The following is a 15874-nucleotide window of genomic DNA, read 5'->3' on the forward strand; positions in this document are numbered from 1 at the left end:
ACCAAGTCCAGGAGAACATGTACCGGGAGTCATGGCCTCGCGGAGGAAACTTTGTTCTGATCTGAGCATGTGCAGAACTAGTTACTACCGAGTGAGCTCTCGTTTGAGCCCGTCTTCAACCTTCATCTCAGATCCTGTCCAACTTTTCAAAAAATTAAATCAATAAAAATGTCTCGTTTTTTAATGAATGACTGAATCTTACCTGAATCAGCTGATGCGGGAGGTTTTCTCTTGATGCAGCTCCTGTTTCATCCATCATTATGTTTCCTGTTTTTAACAGTGTAGTTTAAATCTGACAGTCGTGATAACCTTAGCATTAGCTGGTGGCTACACGTTCAGCATTAGTCGATTTACTTGATCTGTGAACGCTTCATTCACATTTTACACTCGGCTCTGAGCCACACGTCAATCCCACTTTTTAAACTGAAGGTCGAACTTTTCACTGTTGGACAGTAAAAATAAAAGTACAGCTTCATTTTTAAGCGTTAATTCTATAATAAATAAGTCTGAAGTTGCTTGAACAATAAAGAAACACAGCGCTGAATATTTTAATTTCCCTGACTTGTTTAAGCTCAACTTCCCTAAATTTGTGTTGAATTCTCGCTAAGATCAGATTTTAAAACAAATTCTCAAATTGAGAAAAATCAAATATTAAAACACAGAAATCTGAATCAAATATGTAGTTTTAATATCAGTGTGGATGTTTCTTCTCGTTAGTTTTGATGTTTTGTCTCTTTGACCCCAGAAAAACAATAATCGTCTTACGATGTTTGAATAGAAATCTGCAACTTTTTAAAAATAAAAGAATCCCGACACAAAAACATCTGAATCCCTTCGTCTTACGAGACATAAAAGAATGTTTTTCTTTGTGGTTCGTGTGTTTTGGTGTTTTGAGCCGTCGCCACACGCTTCCTGCCTCCTGATTGGACGCCGGCACGTGGGCGGGGACAAATGAAGGCGGAGACGAGACATGCCAACAGCCAACAGACTGTTTTATTACTTCATACTGCAATAAAAAAGTATGACTCCAGCAAATCATTTCTCATATATTATAATACAGATGCAGAATTGAAAGATTCATTCTTTAAACAGCCTAATATTTTACAAGAAATAGATAACTACTTGGAACTTTTGAGCATGTCCTTAAAACAGGACATTAGTGGGAACCGATCTGTGAGCTAGACCTCGCCGCCGCTACCCAGGAACACCCAGGAAAACCCAGCCGGAGGGGGGAGGGGTGGGGGGTGGGGTGGGGGGGGGGGGGCTGTGAATAAATAAAACAAAGAGCGTGGGCGAAGGTCTCGACTCGTCCACGTGTTAGAGATAAACTTCAAGAGAGGATGCGAGACGTTGAACAGGAAGTGGGGATCACCGGTGTTTCCCCCTCCAGAGGGCCCACCCGGGTCACAGCGCCACCTGGCTACACAGATCACCAATTCTACAGGTCAGGAAAAGTTATGGGAGTAGATGTGATTACTGGTTGGAAAATAAAAGATCTTGTTCAGACTGGATGAAGTCGGCCGGGGTGGGGGGGTGGGGTTCTTGGCTGCAGTCCCTTTAAAAGTCCTCCAAAGTCTCAATTTCTCCCATGTTCAACCTCTCAGACGAGGCGTTCACAGAAAAACCTGGAAGAGAGAGAGGAGCCATCAAGGGGCGGAGCTTAAAGGAGGAGGATTTATGTTTTGTGATAGAAATGGTAAACTTCAAAAGTAAAGAGGATCCGAGGTTGAACCCTGAGGAACTCCAAACCTCATTTTATTATTCATTTAATCCTCTGAGATTATTTCGCTGTAGCTCTCAATCTGAAGCGTTAAGGCTTGTTTACATGATTTATTGCGGCCTTTATCGACAATAAAGTGAACAACAGAAGTGATAAACAAACGTTTCTATGCCGATGACACTCGTCTCCGTCCTGATCATAATTCAACCTGAGATCATGGAGGAGAGCAACTTGTTCAAACAAAAAGCGAGGAGGACCCACAGGGGATCCCTGGGGGACTCCCACACCAACTGTGTTTTAAGATCAAACTAAAATTTGCTGGACGACCAGAAGCAGACGTGATGAGCAGTCTCAGAGGATGTGAAGCTTTGTTACCTAGCAGGCTGGGGTCTGCCCGGACCATCTTCTGCTTCTTCTTCTTCTTCCCTGAGATAACCGTCTCAAAGCGCTGCTGCTGCTGCTGCTGCTGCTGCTGCTGCTGCTGCTGCTGCTGCTGCTGGCTGCTCGTGTGGTTGGATTGATAAAGAGACGAAGATCCTGTCCCGCCCCACACAGAGTCCTGCTGGACCCACAAGCACAGATCAGTAAGACTCACGTTTGAATTTAAATGGACTCATGTTGGTCAGTACTGTGATGAGTGTCAGGGTTTCTGAGCTACAGACGTCAATTCTTTATTACTGTGTTTTAATGTTTTGGTTTTCACTGTTTTCTCCACATGTGATGAATGTGGAGAGAAAAACGTTCTCGTCTCACAGTAAATGTTTGAATGAAGCGTCAGTGTTCAAATCACTTTTTAAAGACTGAAGACAAAATCTGAAGCAGTGTGTACTTTGTGTTTCATAACCGTAAAACTGCTTTGTTACTGGTGATAAATAAAGTTGAATTGAATCAACTTCAGAGGACCCAGAGTCAACCCCTGAGGAACTCCAGGCCTCAGGTAAGATTTCAGGATAACGTGGAACCAAATGTGTCACTTCCTGTAAACTGTGCTGGGCGACTTTATTGATGAAGACTTGATCCGGAGTCGACGGATTATTTCATGACTGATGGTAAAAAAACAGTTTCTGGGCAGATGAGATTATTTCTATTCCGAATGTGGACACTGATTATCAACGCATAGATTTTTAAAGAAATACAAAGTAAAGAGGACCCAGAGTGGATCCCTGAGGAACGCCACATCTTGTTTTTTTCTAAGATCTTACAAGTAAAAGCATTTTAAAGTGCAAAAATATAAGTAATGTGTGTAGAAATGGAGTTCTTTGTGTAGTGCATGTTCTCCCTGTGTGTGTGTGTGTGTGTGTGTGTGTGTGTGTGTGTGTGTGTGTGTGTGTGTGTGTGTGTTAATCTGCCCAGTCAGCTGGGATCAGCTGGATTCAAACTCCGACTTTCAGCTTTATGACTTCATCAGTTGGTTTTTAATGAACTTTTAGTGAACAGCTCCAGTTTGCCGTCGCTCTGCACCGAGTTGGACGTGAAGAGCAACACGACAACTTTCAATCATGATTAAAACACACGACACAGCAGTTATTTTACTGCAGGTGTCGTCAAGGTGATTCATCAATAAGACGAACAGAACTCAGCCGCTGTAGAATTTCCTCCTGAATCTAAACGGTGTTGTTGCCTCGTCGCTCCGGCTCACCTGCTGCTGCTTGAGGGCCTGCTGTTGGTTCTGTGGCGCCGCTTTCTGTTGGTTGGCGTTCTGTTTGGCACGACGCTCCAGGAACTGCTTGGCGAAGTCCTTGGCCTCGGGAGTGTCCCCCAGGTAGGCCCGGACGTAGTCGTGCACCTCGTACGGAGAGTCCACTTCTTTGAGGAAGGATGCGAACGTTGGAACTGCCGGGACACAGACGGGGAGTCGGTGAGTGTGCGAGCGGCTGGTGGGCGACGTTGACGCCTCGTCCCCCGGACACTTACCGTCCAGATTGTTGGCCGTGTTGAGCGTGTGCAGAGTTTGCTCGCACCATTGCATGAAGGTGTCCTGCTGGCTCTTGTTGACCCCCTGGAACAACTTGAGCAGCTTCTCCTCCTCCTCCACCTTCTTGTTGGCTCGCCCGCTCAGAGAGTTGCTTTGTGTGCACAAGCAGAAGATCAGTGACTCAGGTCCGCCGCGGCGCAGCGCCGCGCCGCTCTGACTCAGACGGAGGTTTTAAAAAACATACCTGAGGTTGGCGTTGCCCTTATTGTTCTTCTGCGTGTTGGCCTTTTTGCTGGGTGGTGGTGGCGGCGGCGGTTGCACCGCCTCCTTCACCGCCTCGTCCCAGAAGCCCATGTTGGAGTTTTGGGTGTCGCCCCAGATGCTGCTGGAGTCCGAGCCCCAGTTGGTGCCGGTGGTCACCGAACCCCACACCGAGTTACTGAGAGGCACCTGTGAGCAGAACCAGAACCGTTCACACTACTTTCTGCTTCAACTTTCTATTTCAGGTCATGTTGAAAAGTAGCAGAACGTGGGAGACAGCTTAGCTGTTTTTTTTTTTTTTTTTAACTTCTGGCAAGTTTCTGATAAAACCAACAAACATAAATGAAAAAACAACAAACTTCCTAGAGATCAAGGCCCCGTCTGCAGGACAGCGCTTCAAGTGAAAAGAACATGATTTTTGTGTTTTCGTTTCAGAAAAGTTTCACAGCAACGACGTAAAAACTAAAATCGATGTCGTTGTCATGTTGGGCCACCAGTTGGTGCTGTGATGTTTTGGCCAATCAGATAAGAGGGAGTCTCAGGTTTTCAGAGAATCTGGGGGGGGGCTTCATGGAAACAGGTTGGGAAGCAATGAACTGAAGCGGTTGTGATGCACTCGGTGTGACTGTGGAGTTCAACCTGCTGGTTATCTGTACCGTTCTGTTCTGTGTGCGGGTCTGTGGGCTGACGATGGGGTGCTGATGCTGCGGTTGCTGCTGCTGCTGCTGCTGGTGATCCTTCCTCTGCTTCATCTGCTGAGCCTCCTCCTTCTGGATCTCCAGCAGAGACTTGGTGATGACGGGCTGTTTGGCCACGTTGCCCCAGCCGGGCAGCTTGGCGTGGGACTGCTGCGCCTGCTGCAGGGCCTGCTGCTGCTGCAGCTTCAGCAGCTCCTGCTGCTGACGCCGCTGCTGCAGGGACACCGATGTGGACAGACACAGGATTTAACAGAGGCAAAGGGAAAACAACATGGAACTTTAAAATGGCATACGAGCTGCAACCAAAGCCTTAGTTACTGTGACTGAAACATCAACAAAATTAATTTTTTACCCCTGAATATGAGGTGAAGATAAACTTGAATTATTTTCTGCTGTCCGGTTCTGGTTCTAAATATTGTTTTGAACTCGACTCGTTGGGACAGGGCGACCCCTGGTGGACAAATTATGAACAGCTGTTGCATCCATCTTTGCTATTTTGACATTTCGACGCTCTTCACTGAGGCTCTGGGTCCGACACACCTCCTGACATGTGATTGGTAGTCAGTGGGGGGGGGGGTTCTCACCTCTTCCTGGGCCTGTCGTTCTCGCTCCTCCTCCAGTTTCTGGATCTCGGCCAGTGACAGGGCGTTCTGGGTCTGGCTGACGGAGCTGGATGACTGCTGCCCCCACTTGGAGGAGGATGGTAACTGCAGGGAGTAGAGATGAGCCGTCAGCTGAGAGCCTGCTCTGCTTGGTGTGTGTGGTCCTACCTTCATCTGAGCCAGCTGCTGCTGCTGCTGTTGCTGCTGCTGGAGCCTCCTCAGCGCCTCCTGCTGCTGCTGCCTCTGTCTCTGCAGCTCCTGCTGCCTCTGCGCCTCCTGCTCTCTCCTCTTCTGCTCCTCCTGCTGCTGTGCCAGAGTAGCGGCGGCGGCTGCAGTGGCAGCGGCCTCCTCCTCTGCTCGCTTCTCCTCCTCGCGCCTTCTGATGGCCTCCAGCTCCTCCTGCTTCCTGCGCTGCTCCTCCTCCTGCTGCTGGATGAACGTTGAGCTCATGAGACGTTCACACACCAGAACAAAACGTCCGACTGTCCTCGCAGCCTCTCGCCTGCTGATCTGACAACGACTGTGTCAGCCATGTTTTTATACTTCTCACCTGTTTACGAAGGAACTCCTCTCGTTTCTTCCTCTCCTCCTCCTCTCTCCTCCTCTCCTCTAATCTCCGGAGCGCCTCCTCCTGAGCCAGCCTCTCCTCCTCCTCTTTCTGCCTCCGCTGCGCCTCCTCCTGCTCTCTCTGTCTCCTCAGCGCCTCCTCCTGAAGAGTAAAACAAGCCACAGGAGCTGCAGTGTGAGGATTGTAAACCAACAGGACTCCATTGTGGGGGAGCCTGGAAGCACCGAAGGAGTTTAAAAACCTGTTTCTGTCGGGCCAGTTCCTCCTCTTCCAGACGTTTGCGCTCCTCCTCCTGTCGAGCTCTCAGAGCCTCCTCCAGACGCTTCCTCTCCTCCTCTTCACGCTTGGCTCGCATTTCTGCTTCTCGACGCTCCAAATCCAACTGAGAGGACGAAAGACAAAGAGAAGATTAGATAGAACGCTTCTTTTTACTGGTGGGAATGAAGGAAGGAAAGAAGGAAGTATGGAAGGAACTAAAATAAGGACGTAAAAGAAGGAATAAAAACAGAATGATGGAAATAAAATAAAGAATGAAGAAACACGAGACAAAAGATGAAACAATGAAACAGAGATAGGAAGCATGGGAGGAAGGAAGTTGAAGGACGCTGACGAGGTGTTTATTATGAAGGAGAAAACCGAATATTGATCCTTTGAGGAAATTATTTCTCTACATTAACTGCATCCACATTGGGTCGAACTGCACTAATCTCTAACCCACGATATCGCTGGAATATTTCACAAGGAGGCTCTACATCCAGTTTTTACTTCTCCTGCTCATGAAGTTGCAGCAGAATGGACGTTAAAAGATAAACTTACCTTAGCAGACTTTGCCTTCTCTAATTGCTGCATCTGCTCGATGGTGGGGGCCTGAGCCATGGAGTCGATCGGTAAATCCCAGACGCTGCTGCCGTCCCACGCTGCCGACATACACACACAGGATTAGGCCTGCACACACACTGTGCAGATGTCTGCAGCTCACAGCTGAACACACTTACTGCTCTGAGCCGCCTGGGGCAGGTTCGGTGTGCACGAGGCCTGAGACGACGGGTTCTGCATTTCCCACACAGAACCAGAGTCCGGTACAGACAGGGAGCGGGTCACTGGAGGTAGGAGGCTCTCAGACGCTCTATAAACACACAAATACAGGAACATGCGACGTCAGCGTCAATCTTTTCTACAAGGATCACTCCATCTCTCACTGTGTCAGTTCTTCAGTGTTACTGTGTGTTTATGACAAACTGGAAAGTTTTTATAAATCTGACAGTTGAATGGACCCTGGAGGTCACGACAGTACCAACTCATATGGACACACAGTTCTGTTTCTCTGCTGTCATTGGTGTATAAAGTATGAAATCATTGTGCTGTGGACCTTAGCTTGAGGGCCTGGTATTGCTGTAGAAGCAGGTTGATCTGCTGTTGGTGCTGCTGCTGCTGCTGAAGAGGAGCCGAGCTGAGTGCTGCAGCTTTCTGCTGGGCCAGAGCCTGAGCGTACTGCTGCCTGCAGCAGAAGACAGGAGACAGGAGCATGAAGAGAAAGCCACAACATGGAGCTCATTCTGTTTTACATGAGTTATAACCAGGATTTAACCATTTTGTGCTCAAATGAGCTGAGGAGGGAAATCATAACTTGTTTTTGTGTTTTTTTATTCTCAATTGAAGGTGGCGTAATGGAGGATGAATGTGTATCTCCAGCTGCTGCATTGTGCTCACTGACCGGAGGAGGTACTGATACTGGAGCTGCTGTAGCTGGTAGAGGTTGAGAGCACTGAGCTCCTGCTGCCGCTTCAACCTCTCCTGATTTCCATCACCCTGAAACAAGCAGACGGGATCAAATGAAACCAACCAATGACGATAAATACACTGAAAACTCCACAATCTAAGAGTGTCAGGAAATCCCATTGAAAATCGGGTTAAGAGGTTCCGATTTTATGTGAACAGATTTGAAGTCTTCAGACGAGGTCGTGGCTCTCAGGACCTCCCTCAATGTGGGAGTTTAAAAAGACTACAACACACAGACCTGAGGTCAGACGGAGCAGAAGTGGGGGAGGAGTACCTGTAGAGGAGGAGGTGCAGGACCGGGGGTGAATGGGACCCTCCCCCAGATCTTCATGATCTCCCCCAGAGGCTGAAACACGTCGTCACAGCCTCGTTTGACCAGCAGAGACATAGTGAAGTACCCAGCCTGAAACCACTCCGTCATCTCATGGTTACTGAAGGGACCTGATGGAGAAGCACACAGTCAGAGGAGTGACCGGGGGGTGGGGGGTGGTGGTGGTTGGGCTTCCCCCATCCTGTCCTTCAGCCTGTCCGTCTCACCCTGGATCTCCCCCTGGGGGTCCTTGTAGGACCACTTCAGTGCAGCTTCATGTGTGAGTGGCAGACCAGCCGGCTTCGTCTTCTCTGAAGTCTTCGCCGACAGTCTGTCGTCGTCCACGCCACTGTCCTGGAGGTACGCCACCATCTTCTCTGCTTCCTGACAAGTCAAACATAGCACTTTAACACGGGGCTGCTCAGACTATGGGGCGGGGCCTCCTCTAGGGCCACAGCACAGCTTCAGTTCAATTCATATTTTAATCGTTGACCCTCTAAAACTAAAGTTTGGCTCAGTTTGCCTCTATTTATGTTCACATGAAGGTCACCGTATTAAAACTTGATAAGAATACATGAACATTTGCAAATCTCAAACAAATAAACAACATTCAATCTGACTCAAACACTGAGGTGAACACGCACAGACACAAAGAGACACACACCTGTTCGAAGTGTTTGAGTCCCTCGTCTTCATCGGGGTCGTGTGGCACCACCGTGGGCCTGCCGATGGGCGCCATCATACTGGAAGTGAAGGGTAGAGGGTTGCTCATGGCCACAGGAACTTCTAAAGGCTTCTGCTGCGGCAGCTGAATGGAGGGCGACGGGGCCGAGACGTCTGCAGCACATGGCAGGAGGGTAAACGTTGTTTTAGAACAAACAGAAGCAGACGATGGGGAGTTTTGATGGAGACGGCCGGCCGGGGCTTCACCTGTGAGCGTGGTGGAGATGTGGCTCATGGGGAGGGACTCCAGCATGCTGTTGGACATGGGGACGTGCAGGGGCACTTTGCAGGGCTCCGGGGGAAGCTCCAGGGGCGGCTGGCGTTCAGCCGCTCGGTCCAGCTCTTCCGTTCTGCCGGCCTGGTTTGGACACTGAGGCTGCTCTGACATAGACGGAGCCACAGGAGGAGCGACGGGTGGTGCCTCCTCTGAGGATCGCACCAAGTCTGGAATAAACAAAAAGATCCAACGGGAAGTTAATGATCTCTGACTGAAAGCAGAAGCATTCATGAGAAGTTGGCAATGTGGTGTGGGAAGCATTGCTTCAGGCCTCTTCTGATCAGATGATTGGACCAGTTTAAGATGAAAGTTTATACTTCTGTCTCTCACTCAAAACCAAAACACAGTAATAATAATAATAATAATAAAAAGAGCTCCACCTCTCCGGTCAGCGTCTCTTTTGGCCTCTGTTTCCGTCTCTTTGGTCTCCTTTAGCTGGCTGTCCTCCTCCTCCAGGCCCTCCTCACACTCCTCCAGCGGTCTGAAGTCGAGCTCCGCCTCCTCCAGGATCGGCTCCTTCGAAGCCTTCTAATAAAAACAAATAATAAAACACAATCCGTTCAGCTCTCAGTCTGATAGTGGAGTGGATCAATAGAGGACTATTTGGAGAATCGACAGGTTTGAAAGATTGACAGATTGATGGTGTCTGTGTAATCCGATTACCTTGAGAGAGAGGAAGGCCCCTGACGAGTCGAAGGTGCCCGCCTCCTCGTCTGCGTCCTCCAGACACCACTCAGGCAGACTGTCCCGCTCGTCCTCCAAGCTGCCGCTGCCCGACCGCGGCCTCCTGTAGCCACGCTCGTCTTCCCTGGCGTCGAACGGGAAACGCCGACGTTGGTCCGGGAGTTCCCGCCACCCTGCTGACCTCGGCGTGTCTGAGGAGGAAATGTAGATGAGGTACAGACTTTCACCTGGAAACGCGTTATTTCACTCACGTATCCAGCGTACATATACTTAAAGCTTCAATTTAAGATTGGAGTAATACCACTTTTGAACACAGTGGCAGTAATGAGTCAATTTTTTTCCAAATAAACATGTCAAAACTTGCCATTTCTTGTTCTTACACTGAATTCAGACAGAAAGGTAAATGTAACCCACTGCACCACCTGCAGGTATATAATGGTAATACAGGCCTGGTCATGCTATAGCTAGCTAGTGAACTTTATTTTGGTAGATTTCTCTGATCATGATCATTTATTAGCTGAATGTCTGATCTCGGATTTAAGCTCGTTAATTTGGATGAATACACGAGAAAAGAAAAAAATTAATAAATGAAGGCATCTAACAGGTCTTTGTTTTCATGCTTGTTAGCGAGAGTTTCCATCAGTCGATCAGAGCAACGCAGCAGAGAGAAGCTTAGCTAACATGGTCATCGCCCCGCCGGGCGCCAACCCCCACCATCATCCTCACCGCTCTGATCGTCCCGAGACGTACGCCAGTTCTCGCTCTCTGCACGCGTGAAGTCGTGTTTCCTCGGGAGTCCTGGTACTGCGTCCTCGTAGGTCGGTCGAACTGCACAGAGCATTGGGGGGGGGGGGGGGGGGGGGGGGGCTCATTAGACACCTACAAAACGATGGCATCTCAAACATGTTCACATTTAATGTTTTTTTTATTTTAATACAAATTCTTCATTATGAACAGAGTCTGTCTTTCCACATTAGACAAAGTCATTGAATCCAGTCATGAAATCAGTATTTGCTTCCACAATATGGAGGAATTGTTTTTACATTTTTGGCCTAATTTCATGTAAAATAATGTCAATCATCCACACGGCAGCAGAGCCAGAGCCATTCAACAGGAAGGACCAAACAAGTGTTGTCGACATGCTTTTTCTTGTAACCGACCAACTCTTCAACCGTTAAATTCAACAGGTGAGTTCTTGTAATAGAAATGTCAGAACCAACAACGTTTGGAAGCTGACGAAGTAGAAAAACATTTAGTTTAAATAAAAAGCCTCAGCTTCATGTTGTAGGTCTTCGTTTGACTTTCTAAAGCAGAACTAATATTAAAACTTTACAATCTGAAACAGCTCAAAGTTAAAAAGGCAATTCTGAAGGTGGAGTCTGAAATCATCTGTCAGTTTGTCTTAAGATCTGGTCTCTTCTCAGAATTTCCTGCAGCCTCCAGCAGGTTTTACTACATTAGCTTTAATGCTAAGGCAGCTATGCTGACTGCTGCATCCACAACTACATGAAAACTGAAAAAGACCAAAACAAACTTGAATTATTGTGTCACTGTGACTGAAAACGGCTTTAAGAACCAGGATCAGTGGCTCAAACGTGCATCGTCTCCAGTGTTGTGGTCTGTGCGGAGCAGCATGTTTGACACCACCGTTTCACACATGGAAAACCGTCGTTGGGTGACTGTTACTTACTGTGATTGATGGGGAAGTGTCCTGGAGCTACATCTACAACATAAAAAAATAATGACAGAGTTAGCGTCGTACGTCGTAAACGTGTGACTGGAGCAACCGAATCCAACACCTACCCGGCTCTTTTCGACCCGGCTTTTCAAACCTTCTGTCTCCCCTGGAGAGGAAAAACAAATGTGTGAAGTCATGAACCGAACGAGGATCTTCACGGTGCCGGGTTTGTGTCTGAATACCGTTCTTCCCAGCTTTGAGAACGATGCATCTCCCTCCCGCCGCGGCCGAACCCATCAACGTCGTCAAAACTTCTTTGGTAAAACCCTCCGTCTCCTCTTCCACGCCCTGAAAACAACCACACACACCTCAGTTTATATCCTCACCTGATTTACAGACGGTTAACTTCTTGACATTCATGAGCTCCTAACAGGACTACGTCACGTTTTCAACATTTGTTAAAGAGTTTGTACTCATTTTGCAGCCAATAGAAATGTCGGACTTTATTGCCCCCTCCCCCTCAATTGAGATTTGTACACAGATTGTTGGTGCGTCTGATCATTGACAGCGGCTAAGCTCTCTTTAACAAGACAAAAGTTTGAAGTGAAAACTCAGCGTTTTTGCATTTCTGTTTCACAAATGTTTCTGAAACAACGTCCGCTTCTACAGAAATGGGCTCAAAACATTAACTATGTTTGTACACGGACATTCTAGTGGACAGATCACCAAGTTGGATTGTTTTTTTTCAGTGACTGTCAAAATAAAAGTACCAAGTCCCAAGAGAACATGAACTGGGACTCTTGACACCACGGAAGAAACTTTGTTCTGATTGTCTCTACTGAGCATGTGCAGAACTACTATTAACTACAACTGTGGTGCACATGTGCAGTTGTAACGTTTCTGGCGTCTCCATGGCAACAGAACAGGAGCATTTTCAAACAGTTCCACCTGGGCACCGATTTTTTTTTTTTTTTAAAGTTACATTTTTAGTGGTTCCGAGGACCGTTGTCATATAAACGGACCCTAAAGCTGAGAGAAACATTCAGTGTGATGAGCTGCTGAAACCGTCCATCACAGCTGAAACACGCCTCCTCTGCTTTCATACTGTGATTCTGTACCGACACAAAATTATGCATAAAATTAATCTGATCATTTAACTGATCCTTTCAGTTCTTTGGTAGAATGAGAAGGATATGAGAATATTTGTTTTATTTGTTATCCGACACGTATCGCAGGACTATTTACTACATCGGAGTGTGAGCAGCTGAAGACGAAGTATGCCAAGTCAGCACATCAGCAACAGAGTGCTAATATTACACCTCATGTCCGCTGCGCTCCCTACAGGCATGCGCTCTGCCTGCAGTTGTTGGGAATCTTCTGAAGCCAAGTGGCTCAAACAAACTGAGGGAAAAAAAAAGTCTTACCTCGACCCCTGGAGGTACTCCGGCCTCGTGGTGCCCCGACTATGGGCCCGCCTCCTCGGCCCATGAGCCGGAGCACAGCTGCACTGTTTACAGACATGGAAAAGTTTCTCTGCACATACAAACACAGGGAGGGGGCAGAAAGGAGGCGTGTGTGAGAAAAAAAACCGCATGTTGCTGTTCTTTGCACCTGTGGCGGTTTATTTTGGTGACTCTGCGAGCAAAAGAAAACTCCTGCATATTGAAAGTCTGGTTGGTTAACTGAGGGGCTCCGACCCTTCACTTCCACACGGAGTACATTTATTTAACTTCTCTAGGAGCGACTAGCATCTGGTGGGAGGGATGGAACGTTTCAGGGGATGTTCAGTTTGAGTTTTTCTTCCTGACTGCTGATCAAGGCAATACGCCTCAGCTCACGGCGAATAAGATGACAGTGTCCCGAATCTTAAAGGAAGAAAAGTCCAAAATTTGAGAAATGTTCCTCTCAAATATGTGCACCCCCGCCCCCCAACCCCCCACCCCTAAACGACCTGTTCTCTGATGCAGGAGAAAAAAGTGTGAGCCGGGGAGTTATTCATGTGTATTCTAATGCAGTTTGAGCAGGTTTGTGTGAAATGTCTTCACCTGTTCCTCCTCTGTGAAAGACACGAGTGCCAGAGGCGGCAAAGGCTCCTCTTGCAATATGGGCAGGAACTCCTTATCATGGAGGTCTACAGGGATCTGAATGAGACGAACACACACACACACACACACAAGGTTTCACCGTCACAACCTGTCAATCAAAAATACTACACGCGTGGAGTGAAAACTATTCAGAAATACAAGAGAGTGATTCAGAATAAATCTAATAAATTGACCCACCTTGTTGTCCTTTACATAAAGTGCTAACATTTCTTCTCTCCCATATCGATAGTCTGCAAGTTTATACTTTGGCAACGCAGGTGAGAGCGGCGGGGAGGCGATGCCGCCGCCGCCGCTTCCACCGCCACTTCCACCGCCACCGCTGCCGATGCCTCCTCCGGAAAGGGCACGGAGCCTGCAAACAGGAGGAGAGGAGGAGTGAGGAAGAGGAGAGGAGGAGTGAGGAGAGGTGAAGACATGAAGGTGAGAGGAGGAAGAGGAGAGTAGAGGTGGCAGGTTTGAACAGGCCCTCTTCCTCCTTCAAACAGAACCAGTTCCACCAGCTGTTCTCCCTCCCTCCCTCCCTCCCTCCCTCCTTCTCTCTCGTTTGTTTACCATTCTGGTCCAAAGTTAAGTGTCTGGGTTTCGGCCATTCTTCCTTGAAGTTCTGCAAAAACAGAAACGAAGACACGAAGAAACGGATCAGAGCTGAACTTCATTCATTTATTTAAACAACCACTAAAATACATTGTTGTGTTTTACAAACATTTACTTCAGAGGCCGTCAGCCGGCTTATTAAACACAGTAGAAAATATTAATCTCGGAAGTAAATTCTTTAAATGGGAGAGAAAAACCTTTCAACTGATACAACATCCACATTTCACTCTGGATAAATTAATGAATGTATTTGTGCTAAAAAGATCGTCATTGTATATGTTCTTAATTTAACAGCTTCTAGTAAATCATCATTCTATTACTTGCTCTTTATGTCATAACTAAATGAATAAACAATGGCTGATGAGCAAATATTTAAAATGTATACATATAAAAATACTACATTAAAGAAACTAATTTGGCCAAAAAAGGAACTGCATAAAAATAAATTCAAATGTCGAACTGCATAATAACTTAGTAAAGATAATTTAAAATCTATAATATTCTCCATAACTAAATCTCCATACAAACATAATAACTAAGAATAAATAACTTGTTACTATAAAATACTACAAAGCCACCTCACTTCAGAATAAATGTATTGCAAAATTTAAATATTTCACTCTATTGACAATTTAATTCACTATATAATTAAAAGACGAGCAATAAAAAACTAAAACCAATTGAAATGTTTTCGGATGCTTGTTCTGGGGTGATGAATTGTTTTAAATCAACATGTGCCGGATTCAGAACATAAAGAAACAACTTTATGACTTTCTGTTTAAAGTCGTGTCTCTGTATTTGGAAGCGACGCCGTTTCACAGCAGCTGAAGCCTCGGGCCTCATTTACACGACAAGGACTCGAGTAAAAATGGATCGTTTTAGAGAGGTTCTGCGTTTACTCAGCAATGTTCTGAAAATGATGTCTGTTTCCATAGAAACCGCAAAAAACGATGTAGTTAGTTTGCCTTCAGTACTGAACACACACACACACACACACACACACACACACACACACACACACACACACACACACACACACACACACACACACACACACACACACACACACACACACACACACACACACACACACACACACACACACACACACACACACACACACAGCTCTAAACTTTAACACTGGGAGAACACGGGTGTTCTAGTGGACAGACCACCGAGTTGGATTGTTAATACGGTTGACTGTCAAAATAAAAGTACCAAGTCCAGGAGAATATGGACTGGGAGTCATGACACTCTGACCATTGTTCTTATTCTATAGCCACTGAGCATGTGCACAACTACTAGTCACTGTGGTGGTGTTACCGATGACCAGGAGCAGCTTTTCCAGAAAGTTGCACTTTAGGAGCAGTTTTCAAAATGTTGCTTTTGTATAAAGGTTACTGCCCCCTTCGGTAGTGTTCATCAGTAATTGAATTTATTACAAATCACATTACTGTAATACTACACATGAATGATGGCGTAGGCGTTACTTTATGACCGAATAATAAGAAAGTTCATGTTGCTGAGGTCCTTGTGGATGTTTCTTACACCTTTACTGGCAGATATTACATGATCAGACCAACTATTTACAGAGACTGTACACCAAGTCCTCCTGGGTGAAACCAGCACCCCCTCCTGCTGACTCGGGCCACATGGGAGTGATATGGGAGTGATCCGAGAGTGATATGGGAGTGTGGATGAGCCACGTGGAAGTCTCCATAAAGCAGTAAATAGAAGAGCTGCGGTGTGCACATGTAGGGTCACTTTCCCTTCACACCGGGGCAAACCTCCGAGTTTGCATTACACTCGAGCTCCCAACAACACACAGGCCGTGTAACTGCAACTCCTGCGGAGGGACATGTAACGTGACGTTACCGGTAACGGGATTAAAGATGACTGGTGTGGAGTTTAATTTACTTTGAGTAAAACGCCGAGTCCACAGTTTACCGTCCACATGAGT

General features: G+C 46.8%; 1 protein-coding gene across 5 annotated transcripts in view; it reads right to left on the reverse strand.

The window, feature by feature from the left end:
- Positions 1-969: 969 nt before the first annotated feature.
- The window catches only part of gigyf2 (GRB10 interacting GYF protein 2), a 15803-nt gene continuing 898 nt past the window's right edge, over positions 970-15874 (reverse strand). The window contains exons 2-29 of one of the 5 annotated variants that reach the window (XM_080484914.1): positions 13873-13924; positions 13498-13672; positions 13261-13356; positions 12640-12748; positions 11458-11563; positions 11341-11381; positions 11228-11260; positions 10264-10365; positions 9517-9728; positions 9234-9378; positions 8784-9020; positions 8518-8690; positions 8081-8237; positions 7818-7984; positions 7479-7573; positions 7134-7262; positions 6760-6890; positions 6581-6681; positions 6006-6146; positions 5747-5905; positions 5365-5625; positions 5179-5301; positions 4553-4807; positions 3880-4085; positions 3635-3786; positions 3360-3553; positions 2096-2282; positions 970-1625 (exon numbers count right to left, since the gene is read on the reverse strand). In XM_080484914.1, the coding sequence (XP_080341040.1) occupies positions 1558-1625; positions 2096-2282; positions 3360-3553; positions 3635-3786; positions 3880-4085; positions 4553-4807; positions 5179-5301; positions 5365-5625; positions 5747-5905; positions 6006-6146; positions 6581-6681; positions 6760-6890; positions 7134-7262; positions 7479-7573; positions 7818-7984; positions 8081-8237; positions 8518-8690; positions 8784-9020; positions 9234-9378; positions 9517-9728; positions 10264-10365; positions 11228-11260; positions 11341-11381; positions 11458-11563; positions 12640-12748; positions 13261-13356; positions 13498-13672; positions 13873-13910 (3993 nt within the window). In that variant the 5' untranslated portion in view covers positions 13911-13924 and the 3' untranslated portion in view covers positions 970-1557. Of the gene's footprint in view, positions 1626-2095; positions 2283-3359; positions 3554-3634; positions 3787-3879; positions 4086-4552; positions 4808-5178; positions 5302-5364; positions 5626-5746; positions 5906-6005; positions 6147-6580; positions 6682-6759; positions 6891-7133; positions 7263-7478; positions 7574-7817; positions 7985-8080; positions 8238-8517; positions 8691-8783; positions 9021-9233; positions 9382-9516; positions 9729-10263; positions 10366-11227; positions 11261-11340; positions 11382-11457; positions 11564-12639; positions 12749-13260; positions 13357-13497; positions 13673-13872; positions 13925-15874 lie in introns of all 5 variants that reach the window. The other 4 variants (XM_080484916.1, XM_080484913.1, XM_080484915.1 and 1 more) reach the window with 4 other exon arrangements.

The sequence above is a fragment of the Lipophrys pholis genome (genome assembly GCF_963383615.2).
Source record: "Lipophrys pholis genome assembly, chromosome: 1".
Lineage (NCBI taxonomy): Eukaryota > Metazoa > Chordata > Actinopteri > Blenniiformes > Blenniidae > Lipophrys > Lipophrys pholis.